The sequence below is a fragment of the Chrysochloris asiatica genome, unplaced genomic scaffold (assembly GCF_000296735.1).
Source record: "Chrysochloris asiatica unplaced genomic scaffold, ChrAsi1.0 scaffold00106, whole genome shotgun sequence".
NCBI classification, from domain to species: domain Eukaryota; kingdom Metazoa; phylum Chordata; class Mammalia; order Afrosoricida; family Chrysochloridae; genus Chrysochloris; species Chrysochloris asiatica.
In genome coordinates, this window is record NW_006408624.1 from 4,300,559 (window position 1) to 4,322,430 (window position 21,872).

The following is a 21,872-nucleotide window of genomic DNA, read 5'->3' on the forward strand; positions in this document are numbered from 1 at the left end:
GTGAATAAATGTTGTCAGGACTGATTGTGAAGGTTGGAAATGTAAAGGTAGACATTTTATAGCAAGGAGGAGAATGATTAACTTTTCAGTCTAGGAGTGGAGGTCCCTGGGACCATCAATGGAGAAAAGCGGAGAGCGGGATCCTACCCAGAGAAGCAGTGATCCCTGAGATGGAGGCTGAGACGATGACGTGGAGAGATGGAGCAGCTAGGGACTTTAGACCCAGAGAGGGAGAGGGACTGTGTGCTGATGACCGCGGGGCAGGCTTGTAGTGTATACCCTTTGGTTGGTTGATGATGCATGGAGGGGATTGTAACCATGGCAATGAAATGATATACAATAGGATGAATGTCAAACTGATGTTCTCCCATGTAAATTATCACATAATTCACAAAACATTAAAAATAAAAAATGCTTAGCCTAGAACATCTTGGAGTTCTGATGTGGTGCTGCAGAATAAACAGTGGACTGCTAACCACCGGTGGGAGGTTCAAACCCACCAGTTGCTCCTCAGAAGCCCTATACCGGGTCACTATGAGTTGGAATCAACTCGTTGGCACTTAATAACAACAGCGTATTCAAGAAGCTTGGTAAGGCTCATTTCTTCTGATAAGGAAGGGCCACATGGGGAAGACAAGGGGGCTGGGGCAGGGGCAGCCAGAGGGAGGCAGAAAGGAATATTTTCTCCCTGACCCCCCAAATCAGTTGCTATTGAGTCCATTTCAACTCACGGAGCTCCTGTGTGTGTCAAAGTGGAACTGTGCTCTGCAGCGTTTTCAGTGGCTGGTATTTGAGAAACAGTTCACCAGGTCCTTCTTCTGAGACGCCTCTGGGTAGACTGAAACCTTCAGCAGTTGAGCGTGTTAACCATTAGCACCATCCAGTGGCTTCATTCTATCCCTTGAAGAAACCTTGGAATAGTCTTTTCTGCCTCAGGCTCAAGGATACTACTGCCCTTCTCTCCCTCTCCACACAGGGCTGCCTCACCTCTGGCTCACTAACAACTGCTGATCCCGTGGTAGGCCTGTTTGTCTATGTGGGTCCCCCAGCCTGGGGCACTGGGGCAGCCCACTCCATCCTCTCTCTGCAGATCTAACTCTGGGGTGAGGTGAGCTAGTGAGGGAAGGGGCAAATAGGAGCAAGGGATGGGGGCACAGAGGGGCAACAAAGCCAGATCTCAAGCTAAGAAGAGATGGCAGAAGAGGTTGTTGTTAAATACCATCAGTTCCGACTCATGTTGTTGTTATTGGTTTTAGGTGTCATCGAGTTGATACCGACTCATAGTGACCTTATGCACAGCAAAACGAAACACTGCCTGGTCCTGGGCCAACCTCACAACTGTTGCCACACTTGAGCCCAATGACGTTGCCACTTTGCCAACCCATCTCACTGGGGTCTTCCTCTTTTTCTCTGACCGTCCACCTTACCAAACATGATCTCCTTTTCCAGCTATTGATTCCCCCCCCTGACAATATGTCCGAAGTATGAGAAATGAAGTTTAGCTGACTCATAGTGACCCTGTATAGGGTTTCTGAGGTGGTAAATCTTTGTGGGAGCAGAAAGCCTCATCTTTCTCTAATGAGCTTGAGCCACCAATCTTATGGATTGCAACCCACTGTTTATCATACAAAGTCAACACAGAGGAGGTGTTGTTGTTATTGTTAAGTGCCATCGAGTCGGTTCTGACTCATAGCAACACTGTATAAGGAGCAGTTGGCGGATTTGAACTGCTGAACGTGTGGTTCAAAGTTCAGTGTTGATCCTACAGCGTCATGGTAATAAAAGCAAACCCGAGCTCTGTCCTATTAAGCAAAATTACCTCAAAACTTTGTAAATCAGGCAATGGGAGCGCAATATATCCATTCAATGTTGGATTGAAACATTGATTAACAAGCGTGCCCTAGGATTAGTGTCATTTTCTGGGAGAGTGGACCTAGGCTGGACTTCACTGTCAGCTACTGGCTGAAGGCCAGGATTTTGAGTTAACGCGCAGGTTTCTGTCCAGTAGGAAAAATTATCCTAAAAGTGTAGTTTTATTGCTCTGATATTTCCTTTTGTATCTAACATAACAATCTTATTCCGTTGTGTGTTTCTCCCTCCTCCCCAAATTCCTATGAACATTCAGTTCCTTAAGCGCTCTTTTAATCAGCTTTGCTGGTTCCCTCTTTAATGAGTTGAATAAATCTTTGACATGTGGCCATTCTATATTTGCATGAGAGCTATGGTGTTGACTTCTTGAAAATTATACTCTGACCATCTAATGGAGGAACTGAGTCATCGAGTGCCTTTTCTTTGATCCTTTCTCCTTCACCAAGCTGTCGTCCACCCTGGTCCCCACCCCACCCTCTCCTGGGCCCCTTGCTTCGAGTCGTCCCATTCCGTGCTGGGAGGGAGAGTGGCTGAGGAAACATTGGACTTGTCTCCATAGCTGCGGCCATCAGAAGTAACATCCAACGCCAAGGCAGGGCTTAATACATGGATGATAACCCATGGAAAGTTTGTTATTGTTGTTAGATGCTGTCGAGTCAGTTCTGACCCATCGTGATCCCATGTACAACAGAGTGACGCATCACCTGGTCCTGCACTATCCTCACAGTTGCTGCTACACTTGAGCCCGTTGCTGCAACCACTGTATCACTTCATCTCATTGGGAGGTCTTCCTCTTTTTTGCTGACCTTCCACTTAACCCAGCATGATGTCCTTCTCCAGGGACTCTTCCCTGATAATATGTCTGAAGGATGCGAGATGAAGTCTGACCATCTTGGCTTCAAAGGAGCATTCTGGTTGCACTTCTTCCAACAGATTTGTTTGTTCTTCTGGTATCTTAAATAGTCTTCTTCAACATTATAACTCAAATGCATCATGGAAAGCTGGTGAGTGATTAAACCTGGGCCCCGCAGAGCATTTCTTTCCCTCCTCTGTATTCTTAGATGTTTCCCAATCGATGCCTACCTCCGCTTATCCCTTCTATATGCCACCATGGCCTGCTTCTGGACTGCAATTTGTTGGTGTCCTTTTTGAAAGTTTGGGGAGTAAGGGAGAAGCTTGGAGAACACTTGAGCCTGGCCAAGAAAATTTAGTCCCAACCGTGCCCAACCAAAAGCGGTCCCAAGTCTAAGGATTTGGGACCATCAAGGGGCTGGGTACAAGCAGCAATCAGGGTCTTCATCAGATGTGGAGGCCCCATTAGTAGACTAAAGAAAGCCCTAAGATCAAACTCATTGTTATCAAGTCGATTCAGACTCATAGTGATCCTGTAAGGACTGCCCCATAGAGTCCTGATGTGGCACTGAGGGTTAATGCGCTGGACTGCAAGGTCAGGTTGAACTGCAAAGTTGGCGGTCCAAGCTCGCTCACCAGCCACTCCTCAGAAACCCTATAAAAGGTCGCTATGAGTCGGAACAGATTCAATGGCACTTAACAACAATAGGGTTTCCAAGGTTGTAAATCCTTAGGGACACAGATTGTCACATCTTTTTCCTGTAACGCTGCTGGTGGTTTGGAACCACCAGACTTCCAGTTAGAATGCCAACACTTTAACCAATGTACCACCAGGGCCCCTAAGTGGTGTAGAGGGTGTCTATGCCATGGGGATTAGAGGTAGATGCCGTGCTCAGCTCTGCACTTGGAGTATATTAACCTTCACAGCCCCTAGACAGTGGGCATATAACAGTATTGTCATTTTACAGAGGAGGAAACAGGGTCAAGGAGTGAGGTGGCTTAGGCAGTCGTCCAGGCTGGACTGTACTCAGGTCTGCTTCAACGGTGTGCTGGACCTGCCTCTAGCTGGCTTGTATCAGCCACTGTCAGCATCTCTCCCACTGCTCAGTGACTTTGTAGTTTGATATTGCCGGGAATATTTACACCAGGGAAAGTGGCAAAATCTACAACCCAGGGTTTGTTGGGGTTTTTTTTTCTCCTTCCAAGAGATGATTGTTAAAGCTCGTTAGACATTTACTAGCCCACTACTGTTTCTTTTATTCAAAAGTCCTTGTGCTTTCTGTTCCAGTAGTTGTCAAACACAAGATAAGCATCAGAATTATCTTTGGAGCTAGATATTCTGATTCAGAGTCTGGAGTGAGGCTGAGTAATCTGTGTTTTGATAAGCTACTCATCTAAGCCATTACTCTTGACTGGAAAATGAAACACAGGGAACTGGGCATAGACCTGAATATCTATAGAATCAGACAAGGACATAGAAGAGGACAGGCACTCAAAGGAGGTGCCTCATCCCATAGCTCCCCACTCAATAACAGCTCACTGAGTTACTGTGAGACACAGTGGCTAACAGCAAAGACTATATGAGTTCAAGGCTCACCGACTCTTCCTACCTCAGTCTTCTCATCTGCAAAATGGGTATGATGACAACAGGCTGTCATGAAGAAATGGATTAGTAGGTGCACTTTGTTGTTGTTTTGGTAAGTGTCGTTGAATTGGTTCCAACTCATAGCAACCTGTATAGGGTTTCCAAGGAGCAGCTGCTGGGTTTGAATCAAACCTTACGGTTAGCAGTCCAGTGCTTATCCTACAGTGCCACACCAAAAGTCCATAATAGATGCACTTGTTGTTGTTGTTATGTGCCGTGCAATCGCTTCTGACTCATAGTGACCCTGCATAGAGTTTCCGAGGCTGTAAATCTTTAAAGAGCAGATAGCCTCATCTTCCTCCTGTGGAAAGCTGGTAGTGTTGAACTGTTGACCATGAGATTAGCAGCCTGATTCATAGCCCCTACACTACTTAGCACATATTAAAATCTATGAGCTTGCTAAATACTTACAGTTTATTTCCTGGGCCAATTGATGTGACCACTATTGGCTAACGCCTCGAGGACATTATTGGTTTACTTGGGGGCCATGCACAGACTGCATCCCTCTGCCCTACCCTTCTTGGCAATATAAAAACAATGGTAATGAGTGAACATTTACTGAGCCTCAGGAGAAACCTCAGGAAAGCAGGTACTCTTCTAAATGTCTCCTACTCACATGTATGAACTTAGATAATTCACACTATGAATTTACATGGAAGGTATTATTACCACCCCATTTTACAGAGAAGGAAACAGAGAAGTTAGGTCTATTGCTCCAGGTTACCCAGCTGGGGAGGGATGGAGTTGCACACAGCTCCAGAGCCTTCCCTCTCCCTTCTGCTGGTGCATACCCTCCCACTCACAGCCTTGACCATTGACACTCTGTGTGCCCAGTAGGTAGACACTGTAATCACGCTCCACACAGGAATCGCAGGGATCTTTCTGAAGTATAATTCCAGCCCCATCATTTCCTGGTACAAAAGATTTCAATGACTCCTTAGTGCCTTCCTGGAATAAGGAACAAAGGCCTCAGTCTAGTTGACAAAGGACCCCATCTCACTCTCCTTCACATTGCCTCCCATTTTTTGCTCCAAGAACCCCCAATTCCTTTAGGCTCCTTTCTTGCCTCCCGGATCCATCATGCAGTTTCTCGTCCCTGGACTCTGGGACTCTCTGCATGTTTGGCCAGACTTCTCAACCCCTCAGGACTGGGCTAGTCTCTGAGATTCAGCTCAAGTGTCACCTCTCCCAGGAAGCCTCCCCTGACTACTGGTCTCACAGGGTGGACCAATGACAGTGCTTCTGCTCTGGTCTGGATGACAACTCTCTGTGTCCTTTAGTCCCTAGGCCAAATGCTCCTGTCACCCAGAGCATGTGAGAGGTCGGCTCACCAAGCAGCACCCTGGGACACCGAGACATCACCAGGAAGTGTCTGGTGTTGCACTTCCTGCCCTCTCTATATGAGACTGGAAGTTAGGTGTGGTTTGGAAAACTGCCTTAGATGGAGGATGAAACCTGCAAGGGTACCAAGTCAGAACCAAGAGGTCTCCCCCAAAATGCCCGTGAAGAGGGTGGATGCAGGGAGCTAAAGGATCTCTGTCTGGCAGAGTATATGCAAGAAGTACAGCCAGAATGCTCCTTAGAAGTGGGGATGGCAAAACTTTTGTCTCTTGTACTTTGCACGTGTTGTCAGTTGAGACCAGTCCCTGGAGAAAGACATCATGCTTGATACAGAGGAGGGTCAGTGAAACAGAGAAAGGTCCCCAATGAGATGGATTAACACAGTGACAGCAACAATGGGCTCAAACATCACAGCAATTGTGAGGATGACAAAGGACCAGGCAGTGTTTCATTCTGTTGTACATAGGGTCCCAGTGAGTCAGAACCAACTCTATGATACCTAATAACAATCACAATCAATATGCAAGTGTGGGGCCAGAGTTGAACTGCTAGGGCCTTGAATGAGATGTTGAGCTCTGTCTCCAGAGGGCACCCTCCTGACCTCAACTACCTGTTGACTTAATATCTAAGACTTGAAAGATGCCAAAAAGCTCAGTGACCCAGCTTACCCCTCCTCTGGGACCAGAGGCCAATTTGACTCTTGTGGGGGACAGGGTGCTGAGGACACCTGCCCTTCTAGTCTTCAGATATGGCATTTGGCCTTTTAGGATTGACACAGTGGCTGTAGCCAATCACAATCTAAGTGGGAGAATGATGTCACTGCTGAGGGTCACCTTCCCTCCCTGTCACCCCAGAGCGTGAGATTAGCTGTCATATGTTACAGGGCTTGGGTCACTGAGCGCCCCCATCCTGGTGACACAAGGGCAGTGAGAACAGGAAACTGGTGAAAAGTCTCTTTGTCCAGCTTTGATTTTTTGTCCAAACTGCCCTGGGTTAAGACCCCAAGTGCTATACACTGTGAACTGTGCACAACCTTGATGCTTGGCAAAAAGTTGCAGTTCTCCATGCCAAATGTTGACACACTGAATTCAGTATCAACGAGGGACCTTTTAGAAACATTCAGCATAACATAATAGACTAATTCATTAGCACCCCATGGGTCTGACTGGGTAGAAGCTGAAGCTCAGAAAACATCGCCTTAAGGAATGACAGATGAAAATATCTTTCCCATGATATAACTGTTATTGCCGGGAAGTGGCATTAATTGTGATTGCTTATCTATTAATTTATTATAATTCTTTTTTCACCTCCAGGCTTTTACCTACACATGACATGTACCAGGGGCTCAGCTGGGGCTGATTAACGTGGGGTTATCTGGAAATGGCTCAAAGCTGGCTGGAACAGATAATGGCAGCTGGGGTAATTAAAATGTCTTCTGCGTGGGAGAAGCAAGTTTGGAGATGTTTTAGAGAGGAAGAATTAGTGACGTAGGTTTTCTAAAGGGAAGGCGATAAATGCCAAATGCCAAATGCCACTGTCCTTCTAGACACATGCAGCCACATGTGCCCAATGGGCACAAAAAGGCAGAAAGAGACAGTTCCCCAAGGGTAGAGTCCTAAGCCAATAGGGCTGGAAGGAGGGTCATGGAACTGGGAGCCAGAGAATCTATGAAGACAGGCTGGTGCCCTGACACATGAAGGGCTGCTGGCACATCACACACACACACACACACACACACACACACACACTGCTGCAGAACTGTTGGTATTCTCTGGAAGGATCCACTCTTCCTGGTCTTCAGAGAGGGAGGAAGGACAGTGAGCTGGAACAGCCATACGAGAGACCAGGAGTTAGGAACCCAGGATTCTTCTATTGATTTGCTGTGTAACTTTGAGCAAGTCATGCAACCTCTCTGATCTCAAATTTCCCCATGTGATAATGGGAAGTGAACACTCTGGTCCAGTGATCTCGAAAGGATAAAGAGGAAAAGCAGCACCTGCAGAGTTAGAGGGCTTGTGGATCTGTGAAGTGTGCATTGCTGGGATTTGTGAAGACTCTGTTTCCCCCATTGGTGTCCATCATCATACCCGAACCATCTCAGCCTGGCAGAGACTGAGTTAGCCAGTCAGGCTAGAGAATACTTTATGCAGGTTCTCAGCACGACAGGCCAAAGGAAATAGCTTTGAAACTGGGCAGTTCCCAGCTGGCAAAAAATCCTCGCTTTGCCTCCTTCTTGCTGGGCGATTTCTCAAATCCTCAGTTTCCACTGCTATGTAAAACTGGGGGAGCCATACTGCCCTGGAGAGCTCTGAATTCTGAATGAGATGGGGTATACCAGGCACAAAGGAAACAAACAAGAGCTCTTTAGTTTGTTTACTTAATACTTACATCGGACTCGCTGAGAACCAAGAACTGCTCTGAATACTTTGCCAACATCAGTGCGTCTAATCCTCATAATAAGCATCCCGTGAGGCAATGCTATTATTATTACCACTTTATAGATGGGAATTTACAAGGACTTAAAATATTTACTGACAAAAATCAAAGACCACAGCCTTCTATGTGTGTTGACCTCAATGTAAAGAAAACAAAAATCCTCACCACTGGGGCATTAGATAACATCAAGATAAAGGAAAACAGATTGAAGTTGTCAAAGACTTCATTTTGCTCAGATCAACCATCAACACTCATGGAAGCAGCAGTAACGATGTATTGCATTAAGCAAATGTACTGCACAAGAACTTTTTAAAGTGTTCAAGAGCAAAGATGTCAGTTTGAGAACTAAGGTGTGCCTGATCCAACAACAACATATGCATATGAAAGTTGGACAGTGAATAGAGAAGACCATAGAAGAATTGATGCATTTGAGTTATGGTGTTGGGGGAGAATATTAAAAGTACCATGGACTGCCCAAAGAACAAACCAATCTGTGTTGGAAGAAGAATAGCCAGAATGCTTCTTAGAAGCCAGGATGGCCAGATTTCGTCTCTCATACTTCAGATATATTATCAGGAGGGACAGTCCCTGGAGACATCATGCTTGGAAGAGTGGAGGATCAGTGAAAAACAAGATCCCCGATGAGACGGATTGACATAGTGGCAACAGCAATGACCTCAAGTGTAGTAGCGACTGTGAGGTTGATGCAGAACCAGGCAGAGTTCATGGGGTCACTCTGAGTCGGTACCGACTCGACAACATCTAACACCAACAGATAGATGGGGAATAAGGTACAGAGAAGTTAAGTAACTTGCCCAAGCCCAAGTGTTGTGGGTTGAATTGTGACACATACACAACCGCCCCCCCACACCCCCCAAAATGTGTTATAAATCCTAACCCCTATATCTATAGATGAAGCCCATTTGGGAAGAGAGGGTTCTTTGTTATGTTAATGAGCCAATTATCAGTGTAAGGTGTGTTAAGTCAACGACTCCTGTTGTTGTTGTTAAGTGTTGTGGTGGAATCAGTTCTGACTCTTAGTGACCCTGCACAGGGTTTCTGAGGAGTGTCTGGTGGGTTTAACCAGTGACCTTGCAGCCCAGTGCTTACCTACAAGGCCAAAGGCTATTGAGATATGCAAAGAGCAGAGGGGAGAGACCAGCAAGGACAAACATGGGAAGATGCTACTACACAGAGATCTCAAGGAATGATGGGACGGATACTAAAGAAACTGACACAAGGGTTTTATCCCAGAGCGGGCAGAGAGGGCCTTTCCCTGGAGATGACATGCTAGACTATTAAATTGTGAGATAAATTTCTGTTTTACTTTTGCTACAGCAGCACTAAGAAATGAAGACATCAGAGAAGTGGAAAAAATTTCAGTTCTAACCCAGGTGGACTGGTGCCAGAGTCCATGGACTTCTTCACTGCTGCTCTGATGGAGATGTTGATAATTTTACCGGCCATTCATTCTTGCGTCCATTCATTCAAGCATGAACTGAACATCTACCGTGTGCCAGGCACGACTTGGGCATTGGAGACAGAGAACTGAATTGGGTACTGACCTTGGTCTTTAGATGCAAGAAGGAAGTTTACTATTAACTTGTTAGCTTTACATTGGACCCATCTCTGTACACGCCCTCCCACCAAGTGCCTACCTCAGTATCTGGCACCTTGGAGAGCATTCATATATAGTTGCTGGATAAGTGAATGAATGAATGATTGAATTAAGGAAATGGGGAAAAGTCTGAAATGGATGTTGCCTGGGGCTAGAGCACTTCAGGGTGCTAGGATCCCTGTGGGCATCAGTGGTCATGGGATGGTCCTTTTCTTAGACTCTGTTGCTCTGGATGATCAGACCAGGCTGAAGGATCCAAAGCTTCAGGTCTGCCTGTTTCCTCAGCCTCCTGAGAGGACACCCTCTGGCTTTGTTTGGAATAAGGGTCTGAGCCAGCTGGAGAAGTTTTTAACTGAATATTTAGAGCTAAGACTGGTAGCAAGGCCCAGAGAGGGCTGAGTCACAGTCTTCCTGCCTAAACAGAGTGAACCAGAAGACAATATTCAGAGTGGCAGCCTCAGGGGCATTGGATTTGATTCCTGCCCTGACCATGCCCACTTCTAAAGGTCCTCCTCCATTGCCCTGCTGCTCAATGGCCATGTCTTGCATTCTATGAGGCCCATTCTCCTCTTTCCCCCATGCCAGACTTCACCTGATTTGGCCAACGAGTGGTCACCTGTGCCAGGGGTGCAACCCACATTTGGAAATATACGGTGACCTTTACTTGTCACTAAGATTGTAAATTAACCAGTGGGGAGCAGGCACATTAAACATCCCGTGGTAGACAGGACATTCTGGAATAACGAATTTCCTGCTCCAAATGCCTGTGGTGCCCTTGTTGGAAAGCCGTGGCTGGTGTTTGTTAGTTAGCACCCAGACCTGGGGAGATGGTGGCAGTCAGAGAAAAAGGTGATAGGTGATGTCAGAGGCAAACATGCAAGGTCGACTGGGCTCCGGTGGGAGTGGGGGACAGTGGGCAGAGAAGGGGACGGGAGCAGGCCTGGCTGAATCTCAGCCAGAGGGTCAGGATCACAATGCCACAATGTTCAGAGTCACCTATGATCTACAGTCACCTCCCACCCTCCGTGACTTAAGGTAATTTGAGCGAATTCTACTCCTTACAACCAAAGGAGGACAAAGGAGGAGTCTGAAGTCCCAAAGTTTCACCTTCTTATTCTTTCACAAACTTATTCCTATTTGACAGAAGAGGCACATGAAGCCCGTGTGCAAGCCTCAGAGGTGGAGCAGGGCCTCCTCTCCCCATCTGTCTGCTCTCGCTGCACTGTGCTGGAAGGCAGTGTGCAGGAGTAGACAGCATGGTCAGCATGGACAGGCTGTCTCAGGCTTACCTACAGCAGTCCTGGATAGTGCCTGCTCCTTCAGAGCCCCCTCGTCCCTCCCTTGTCTCCTCCCTGCACGGATTCCAGGGTTTTGTCACAGCAACCCAGAGTGGTGAGGACTCAGGAAGGCGAGCCAGGGGGATAGATGGCTGAGAAGAATGCTGAGAAGCTGCTGACACAGGGCTGGTTTGGGTCTCAGCACCCCAGGAGTCCAGGATGAGCTGGAGAGGCTGCCCTGTCAAAGGTCCTTGGGCCCTGGATGTGAGCCTCCACCACTCCCAACCTTACTCCTCTGCTTCTCTCCCTGCTCTGAACAGAGGTGGGGTGTCAGGGACTTGGCAGCCTCACAGCACAGTCTCTAGGGGCTTTCTAGGAGGGTGCACGGCAGGGAGAGACCAGCTTGGGTAAGCAGAAAGTCAGAAGGGACTTGGGGAAGAAGGTGTCTGGTCTGTGTCTGCAGCCTCCAGAATTCCCTTTTCTACCAACATGGCACCTAGCAGGCCCCCAAGGCTGAGTTCTGCATCAGGTGGGTCCAGGAGGGGTGTGCAGAGGGAGAACAAGCAACATTGTCCTGGTAAATCTTTAACAGCTAGCTGGTTTGTAGCATTTGCTGACTTTGGTGGTATAAATACTCCCATCATCTCCACCTACCAATGTGATGAACTTGGGAGAAGATAAAAACACAATCAGCTCTTGCAAGTTGGAGTCAGCTCCAGGATATTACTGTAGAGCAAACCTGCCTTTGCTTATGTGATTCCTCTGTGTGCAACACCCTTCCAGTTACTCTCCTTGGTGAACTCCTACTGATCCTTCAAGGCCCAGTTCAAGCATCTGCTTTTCTATAAAGCCTGCCTCCAACTTCTCACCTTCCAAACAGCATCTCTTTCTGCCATGCCCCGTGGCCATCCATCCAGGCCTGAGATGGCACAAGCCTACTAGAGCTAGATAGAGGGATGCAACTAGACAGGATAGGTGCTTCTGGAGGTCAGGACCTGAGAGGCCTAGTCATCTCGAGACACTTAGCACAGGTTCTGGTGCCCAATAAGGAGTAGTAAAGGGGGTGCTAGATGAACCAAAGTACCTGAGCTGCATCAGGGCTGACACAGACTTTGCTGGAAGCTTATCTACAAGCAAAAGATGGTTAGCGATACCACACGTCACCCCAGACCTGGGATGGATGGAACAGCCCACTCAGCCCAAGCAAGGACCAAGGGTGCCTGGCTCCATGGAAGGGTGGCTGGGTGCTGGCTGCCCATTGGCACAGGGATTTATTTATTCTGCTGATCTCAGGCCACAGCTAACGATCCTAATGGATTTAAATGGGCCTAAATGTTCTCGGAGTTTGGACAGGACCTGTCTGGAGCCTGCAGGTGGGGTAGCCTGACTGACAGTGAGTGGGCAGACTTCAGTGTGGATGTTGGCAATTCTTGTGGTTACATGAGGCCTGAGACATGAGTGGAGAAGCGTGGGCTAGGAGCCGAAGGTGACCATAATAACTGAGAACAATCCATAGCTCTTAGCACGCACCAGGTACTGTTCTCAGCACCTGGTCCTCACAACAATCATAGGAGCCATTGTCATTCCCATTTTACAGATGAAGAAACAGCAGCAGGAAGTTTAAAGGACCTGCTCAAGGTCACACAGCCAGTGTTCACACTAGCTCCAGAGTCTAGCTCTTTATCACACCACAAGGTGGCTTCTCAGAAGCGGGCAGGCCAGCCACTAAGACATCTGTGTGCCTTTGCCTGGAGCCACACCTACAGTTTAAGGAGGTAAATCCAGCGGGATTCACTGCTGGCTGCAACTGCTCCCACCTTCTTGCTCAGAGGAAGCCCCAACCTGACCACTGCCCTTCCCCTCCCACGCCAGGACCCATGGGTACATTACCAGAGTGGTGAAGATGAAGTGGTAGTATTCTGTCATCATGCCCATGGCCATGGCCTGGGAGAAAGCAGAATGTTAGCAGCCTGCAAGGGGTACCTGAAGGCCCCATCCCAGGGAATGGGGGTGGGACAGGGATAGTGTTGAGTTGAGGAGAAGGGCTGGCCACTTGGACTGGGCTGCTCTTTGGGGCCACCTCTGAACAGTGACAATGGTTGTCAAGATTTCCATGCAGGGAGACCAGGTGGGGCTCCGATGTCTGTCTTCCATACCCCCAACCCTTGCGCTTCTTTATTTAATACTGAGATTCTCACCACCCTATTCATTCTACTGTCTCTCTCCCTTGCTTTCTTTAAGATAGACAACCATTCTCGCCCTCTTTTTCCAAATTGTCTTCTTTTCTTAACATTAGCACACTTCTCACCAAGCTTTCTGCGTCATCTTTTGAGTTGCTGGTGGCAGATGTCTGTCTTTTTCACAAGCAACTCTGGACTGGCCACATTTGAGAGACCTTGCCACAGACTCAGTTGGAGCTGCCTTCTCAAGCACCCTGCACTCGACCCAGCTGGGTTCGCCATTCTGCCTCTGGAGAGTAGTATATGGGGAGCACTATCACCCCCAAGGCAGCCCAACAGGGGTGTCTGTCTTCAGTCTGAGCCTTTTCCACAAGAACAGACACATCCTGGCTTCCCAGAACCTGGCTGAACACATGACTTCTGTGGAATGATTCTTGTAAATGATGGTGAAGTCTAGGTTACACAGATTTCATGTATTTTATTAGAAGCCTATAGTCTATCACAATAATGACTATAATGTGTTTTCTACAGAGCCCCTCACAATTTTAGGTCCACAAAGTGGTCTGGGGGAAATGACATGTGTTCTTTAAAAACCCTGCATGTCCTCCCACTCCCACCTGAAGATTCAGGACACCAGGCAGCACATTGAAGACGTGGGGAAAGCCTGCAGTAAGTGGGCATACTTCACCTCACGTAGTGCCGTGTTAATGGACCACAGAATCTTTTTCCTTTTTTAAAATTCCATAGGTTTTCAAATCAGACAGCCCTGGGGGTAAATCCTGACTTCATCAGCCAAGTAGTTAGGTGACCATGGGCCTGTTACTTTCCTCTTGAGCCTCAGTTTCCTCTTGTGTGAACTGTGTATGAGAATCCCTGCCTCCCAGGCTTAGCACAGTAGCTGGCATGGAGTTACTCCTCAATAAATCAAATTCTTGACTGTCACTGTTATTTCACTGGACACACACATGCCCAGATGCCAAAGCTAGCCGGCAGAGTGAGGGTTAGGGAGTTTCTCAGGAGTACTTCACCACTGGACCAATAAACAAGCTTCTTATCAATGGAGAAGAGATTGAAGTTGTCAAGGACTTCATTCTTCTGGATCAACTATCAACACTCGCGGAAGTAGCAGTCAAGAGATCAGACGACGTATTGCACTGGGCAAATCTGCTGCACAGGAACTTTTTAAAGTGTTGAAGAGCAGAGATGTCAGCTTGAGGACTAAGGTGCGCCTGACCAGGCCATGGTGTTTTCAATAGCCTCATATGGATGTGAAAGCTGGACAGTGAATAAGGAAGATCGTAGAAGAATTGACGCCTTTGAGTTGTGGTGTTGGAGGAGAATACTAAAAGTGCCATGGACTGCCAAAAGAACCAATAGATCTGTTTTGGAAGAAGTGTAGCCAGAGTGCTCCTCGGAGGCCAGGATGGCTAAGCTTCATCTCTCATACTTTGGACATATTGTCAGGAGGAAACAGTCGCTGGAGAAGGATGTCATGCTGGGTAAGGTGGAGGGTCAGAGATGGATTGGCCAGGTGGCATCATTGATGGACTCAAGTGTGGCAGCGGTAGTGAGGTTGGCCCAGGATCGGACATTGTTTCGTTCTGCTGTGTATGGGGTCGCTATGAGTCAGTTCCGACTCGATAGCACCTGACAACAACAACAACAACAACTTCATCATAGATGACCCCAGGACCCCAGGTAAGCTCTTTACCTGCTTCTCTCATGGTATCCTCACCATGAATAACTAGGAGGCAGGGATGATCCAGCCCTTGGAAAGAGGGCAGGCGCCTCACTATGGATCACTCTGTGTGCACAACACACAGAGACAGACCAGGAGTGTGAGCTTCTACACGAAGGCACTGGTGGTTGAGTACTTCTTGTTGTTGTTGTGTGCCGTGGAGTCGGTTCTGACTCATAGGGACCCTGAACAGGGTTTCCAAGGCTGTTAATCTTTACGGGAACAGAACGCCTCATCTTTCTCCCATGGAGCAGCTGGTAGTTTCGAACTGCTGACCTTGCGGTTCACAGCCCAATTCATAACCACTGTGCTACCAGAGCTCCCTTTTTCCAGGTAGGAGACCTGGCTTTGATTCTTGCCTCATACACCTCATGAGCAGCCAACTGTCAGTGGAGGCTTGGATGCTTCAGCGGCGCTTCAAGACGCAGATGGAATAGGAAGAAACGCCTGGCAATCTACTTCTTATAATTAGTCCATGAGAACCCTATGGATCGTACTGGCCCACTCTGCAACCCATCAGAGGGATGGTGCAAGACAGTGCGTGTGTGGGGTCGCCATGAGTTGGGAGCTGACAACAAAGGAGCTTGGTGTAAGTCTTCCTTTGGGAGAGGACAGAGGTTGCCACTCATCCTGGGTACCAACTACAGGATGCAACTCTAGCCCCTCAAGGCTTTGTAAATGCCCTTGGCCCGTGCTCAGCACCTCTCCCCTTGCATCCTCACAGCCCTGACTTGTCACCTGGTCCTCGCTGGGTTCCAGTGTCCAAGTCTTCCACTCTGCCTTCTGCCATCACTGGGGACACATTCTAAGACAATATAATTGCGTTTTACACAAAGCAGTGCCTCAAATCCAAGTGTTTTTGCTTTCAGCTGCGACACCCTCCAAGGGGGTTGCCGGCGATTTTGCTGTTTATTTCTTAGGCGGTTGGCAGAGCTTGGCTCTGGTCCTCAGCACGCCACGGTGGCTTTGTCTGGGAACGGAAGCCCATCTAGGACTCAGAGCAGTTCTCCTCCCCCACAGACACGGCAAAGCTGAGCAGATGGTGCGAGGAACCTCAATAAACCTTCTAGTAATACAAGAGCATCACCAAGTGCCGCGGGCTGTAGGGAATTAGTCACTGGAAGAGGCAGCTAGGCACTAGGGGGGCTGTTTCCAGACCTGAGGCCTCTCTGCTTCCCCAACTGGCGGTGCCTACACCACTTCAGGCCCCTCTCGGCAGCCCTGCCTCCCACCTGCTCAGAGAAGGAATGGAAACTAGCATCTACTCAGCACCCTCACTGTGCCAGGCCACATTCCAGTCACACCCTAACTTGGAGTATAAAGACCACTGCATGAAACTGAGGCTCAGAGAGGAAAAGTGACAGAGGTAGCAGAGCCAAGCCTGGCAGAGACTACTCTTATCTGGGCAAGGGGAGAAGAAAGAGGGGGCAGAAAGATCCCACGCTGCCCTCCCACTGGCTCACTCACCTGCTTGAGGATCTGGGCTGCCATGGTGTGGCTGCAGTCGAAGATGATGCGGAATTCCCGGCCTCGCTTCATCTCCTTGAGCAGGGGCCGAGAGTCATCCGAGTCGATGGGCAGTTGGCGGATCTTCAGGCGGATGTTGTATCTTGATGGGGCCATGATGAGCTCCTGCAGCCGGATGAGTCCTGAGAACGCCGGACACAAAAGACACGTGTGTGTGCGCTTGGATACACAGTCTCATGTGGCCACAGGTCAGCAGACACATGGATGGAGGTAAGTGGGCCTGCATGGTCACAGCCACAGGAGTACAGGCATTCTAGCAAAGATATGTGCACATACATGCATGACCAGATACATGTGCACATATACACACATATTTCCATGACCACACATGTCCATATGGACTTGCTTGCATCTCAAAGATAAAAAGCATGCACACACAGACTCACATACACACATCTGGAGATTCAGAAGTAGGTCCAGGCAGCAAACACATTCCCACTGACCATTCCAACTTCCTCCCCTCTAACCCTGAAAAGGGCTGGAAATCACATCCTCTTCTTCCCTTTCCACAATAGGGTGCACCTGAGATATAATCTCCTTTCACATCCCCAGAAAACCTGCCACCAGGGTCAGGGCACAATGGCTGGTTCCAGGTCCAATTGTACCAACCACAGACTGGGTAAGACCAGGTGGTGCTTATACCCCATAGCTCCAGGGGCAGGCTGCCTTGGCAAACGTTACCCGTCCCTCCAGGCTTAGTGCAGCCACTGACTCCTTAAAGGATTTCCTACTGCTCTGTCCAGACCAGAACCCACCTCCTCCCATGCCTGGTGCTGCACCCCCTTTCAGCACTCTGGTTTCATCTCAGGAGCATCCTGATGTCAAGGACTGGTCCCCACAGCTCCTAGCTCAGGGCCTCACACTTAAGTGGTACTCGACAAAGATTTCCAAATTGAATTGACTTCCTGTTTATTTCTCTCCATAAAGAAAAAAAAATCCATCCTTTGGCATTTTGCAAAACCACTTAATCTGGGGACTTCCAGGAAAACTGAATGTCACTTCCTAGAGACAAATGGCTTGCTTAGGTCTAATTAAGTTCATTTCCGTCTCCATTCCAAGGCCCATTCTTGCTGACTCCTTTCCACATAACCTGGAGCAAGCCTGCCTGCTGCTCTCTAGATACCCATCTCCGGAGAAGTGGGTGCTGAGCCAGCATAGGGCCAGGGTCCCAGTAGGTCATCCCTTTCTGCCTGCTCAGTTGATTGTGCTGCCAACCCAGTCATGCCCTGTCCTCCCACCAACAGCTCTCCAGTTCGCCTTTGGGGAACAACCTTTCCCCACTCTCAGGTCCAGGAACAAAGCGTGTGGCCTGAGACTGTCATAAGTATAGGATCAGAGACAGATACGTGACACAAGTTGGTCCTATCAGAGCGGCATTTCGAAATCATGCTAGAGCAACTGGCACAATCCACCTCTTTTCTATTCAACTCAACTAGGAAGGATGGCTATCTGGACTCATCGTACAGAGCATGAGAAGGACTCCAACAGGGCAGAGTCAGAATGAACAGAGAGAAAGTTTGTTCTCATACTACCCATTTGAGCTCCTGGATCAAATGGCACTTGAAGTTAACATCACAAACTTTCCAGTAAAGGCAGTCAATAAATATCTCACCGTATTTTATTATTATTATTATTATTGCTTAAGCTGGTTCACACTGCATTCAAGTTTGCAGTCAACCTTATAGTGCTCCTTATTTCCACTGCCTACTCCAGAAGTCTGCTGACAGAGAAGTCCAATTTCCAAAACAATCTCTAGTACATATGCCAGAGCCTCTTCAGTTTCTCATTCTCATTCTGGAGGGCTAGACATCTGGAAAGGAATCTAGTGTCCATCACTCTGCTCTGCAAGGGGATTGAGATGTATCCCTGTAACCCTAACCTGTCAGTAAGCACCAGGAACTCCCAGCCCACTAAAAGGTCTCACATCCAGGCTCAAGTGCTAGGAGAGGGCTTTGGAGTGGTCTGGATCAAAAAGAGGACCCAATGTCTCCTAATAACCTGACCTGAGGAGAAGAAAGAGGAGATCGGTTGACCTTAACAGAGAAGGAAAGGGCCACAGTCACCTCCAAACACACCCTCTACTTCAACAACTAATTCCAAAAATGTTTGGTTGAATGGTGGTGCCCATTCACACTTTGCTCCTGCAAGACCCCGTGTGCACACCTAGCTCACATATGCTCAGTTTTCAGACTTATGCACAGCATTGATAGACAAGTGGGCTTTGGGGACCCAGGATGCTGGACACCACAGCTGAAGCCATCAGGACTTTGTCAACCAAGTGCATTGCCCCCTGTCACACAGAGTGACCCACATTCTCCAGCAGCAAATGTCAGACCATATTCCCATCAATGTTTCCCCAAAGGAGACAAGAGGCTCATCTCGGCACCCCCCCCACACACCTCCCCAAAGGATGAGGCTCTCTTTGTTTGCCTGAGATGAGCTGTGCTTCCTGGCTGCTTCCCTAATCAATCTCTCTCAAAATATCTGCAGTGAATCACGGTTGTTGGAAGCATGCTTTTCACTTACAAAGCACTTCTGCATTCATTACCCCATTTAACCATCTCCCCAGTCCTAGAAGGCGTGTAGAACAGGATTTTCATTCCAATGTTACAGATAAAGACATTGAGGCCCAGAGATACTAAGTCTCTCTCAAGGTTTTGCAACATGCTAGCAATGGGGTTGAATGTAGAGCTCCAATCTTTTGGCTTCTAGGCTATGGATCTATCTCCTACTCTGAGGTGTTTCTAAGACCCTTCTTTTCCTCTTCAATATGAGCATGTCTTTCTACACATATTCAGTCAGAAAGGTGGAGATCTGGCAAATCCCTGGGGGTAAATACTGTTGCCTACCTCCTCACCAGCCATTGTAGATTACAATGATGACCCCAATTCTTGACCCCTTCTTGTATCCACACCCCACCACCCATCTGTTGGTTGTACTGTAGTGGCTTTTGTGTTGCAATGATGCTGGAAGCTCTGTCATCAGTATTTCAAGTACCAGCAGGTTTCAGATTTTACATGATGGACAGGTTTCAAGAGGGCTTCCAGACCAAGTAAAACTAGGAAGAAAGGCCTGGAGATCTACTTCCAAAACATAGCCAATGAAAATCTTATGGCTCACAACAGTCCAACAAGTGCAGATGATGAACCCCCTAGTTTAGAAGGCAATGCACAACAGAAGTCCTGGTGTGGCGCTGTGGGTTAATGCACCAGACTGCAAAGCTGTGTGAACTGCAAGGTCGGCAGTTCAAGCTCACCAGCTGCTCTTCAGAAACCCTATACAGGGTTGCTACGGGTCAGAACTGACTCAACGGCACTTAACAACAATAACACAACAGAAGTGACTATGGACTCAAAGCATGTCAAAGAATTATGAAGATGGTGTGGGAGCTGACGGTGTTTCATGTGGAGCCAACTCCATGGACTCTGACATCAGCAACAACATCCCCACACCCTTTGTCATGTAACTTCGCAGTGCCTTCTAGTGATGACCAAGTGACCTGCTCTACCCCTTGACACTGGGCTCAAACACATGACTTGTTTTTCCTAATGGAATGTTAGCAGGCAAGACACAGACAGACACCTGACCTGCAGTTTTGCACTGAGCTTAATTGTTTGCACCTCTGCCATCATCAGAGACGTATGTGGAAGAGAGGTGAGCTATGTCTCCCAGCCAAGGCCAGTCTGAATCAGCCAGCAACCTACCACGCTCAGCCTAAATTCCCAATCCTGTAGATTTGTAAGTTAAACAGATACTTGCTGATTCAAGGCACTGCATTTTTGGTGTGGCTTGTTACATGAAATCATTATAGAAATATGAAGGGACTTCAAAAAGTTCATGGAAAATGGAATTAAAGTATGGAATTGTTCAACAAACTTTTTGAAGCCCCTCACAGATAACTGTGGAATCCTGGTGTGGCGCTGTAGGATAAACACTGGACTGTAAGGTCCGTTTGAACCATATGGTCGGTGGTTAAAATTCACCAGCCGCTCCTCAATACAGGGTCACTATGAGTTTAGAATGACTCAATGGGACTTAACAGTGTCACCACAGAGAATAGATGCACCATTCCCTTCCCCTCCCTCTTTGTTATTTTTGTTGTTGTTAAGTGCCATTGAGTCAGTTCTGACTCATAGCGACCCTGCATAGGGTTTCCAAGGAACAGCTGGTGGGCTTTGTGCTGACCTTGTGATTCAAAATCCAGTGCTGATGCTACAGCTGCACACCTGGACTCCACAATTATCTGTGAGGGGCTTTACTAGCCTATTAAAAGACCCGGGATTTTGTTTGGGTGGCAATGTGCCAAGCATAAGAGATAACTCATGATTGGTTGGAGCCAATTAATGGCAATTCCCTTCCGACTAGACAGAGCCTAAGTAGTGTGGTGCATTAAGATAAGCACTGGATGCTAATTGCAAGGCTGGTAGTTCAAACCCACCCAACCACTCCTTGGAAACCCTACAGAGGGTCGCTATGAGTTGGAACCAACTTGATGACACTTAAAAGAACAAGAGTAGTAGGCAGACATATATACATATATACACATATACACGTATACACAGATACACATATACACATATACATATATATATGAGTCGGTTCCGACTCGATGGCACCTGACAACAACAAATATATATATATACACACACACACTTGGTGCAGAACTGTAGGATCACCAATGGACTGCAAACCACAAGGTCAAAGTCAATAGTTCAAACTCATCAGCTACTCCCCAGAAACCCTATACAGGGTCACTATGAGTCAGCTGTTGTTGTTGTTGTTATGTGCCGTGGAGTAGATTCCGACAGTAGTGGGTTTGAACCGCAAAGTCGCTGGTTCAAGCTCACCAGCTTCTCCTAAGACACCCTACACAGGATTGCTATGCGTCGGAACCAATTTGATGGCACTTAACAAAAACAATTTAACATATGTTGTTGTTGTTAAGTGCCGTCGAGTCGGTTCCGACTCATAGCGACCCTGTACAGGGTTTCCGAGGATGTAAATCCTTACGGGAGTAGAAAGCCTCATCTTTCTCCCGCGGAGTGGCTGGTAGTTTCGAACCGCTGACCTTTAGGTTCGCAGCCCGATTCATAACCACTACGCTACCAGAGCTCCTTATTTAACATATATATAGTTGTTGTTAAGTACTATGGAGTTGATTCTGACTCATAGTGACCCTGCACAGGGTTTCCGAGGCTGCAAATCTTTACGGGAGCAGAAATCCTCATCTTTCTCCTGAAGAAGAGCTGGCAGTTTCGAACTGCCGACCTTGAGGTTGTTGTTGTTGTTGTTGTTAAGTGCCATTGAGTCGGTTCCGACCCATAGCGACCCTGTACAGGGTTTCCGAGGGTGTAAATCTTTACGGGAGTAGAAAGCCTCATCTTTCTCC

General features: G+C 47.8%; 1 protein-coding gene across 1 annotated transcript in view; it reads right to left on the minus strand.

Annotated features, from left to right (window-relative positions):
- LOC102818903 (glutamate receptor ionotropic, kainate 3-like) overlaps positions 1-21,872 on the minus strand; it is a 315,716-nt gene that overhangs the window by 89,867 nt on the left and 203,977 nt on the right. Inside the window, exons 4-5 of the mRNA XM_006867616.1 lie at positions 16,424-16,605; positions 12,929-12,982 (exon numbers count right to left, since the gene is read on the minus strand). Coding sequence (XP_006867678.1) covers positions 12,929-12,982; positions 16,424-16,605 — 236 coding nt within the window. The remainder of the gene's footprint in view (positions 1-12,928; positions 12,983-16,423; positions 16,606-21,872) is intronic.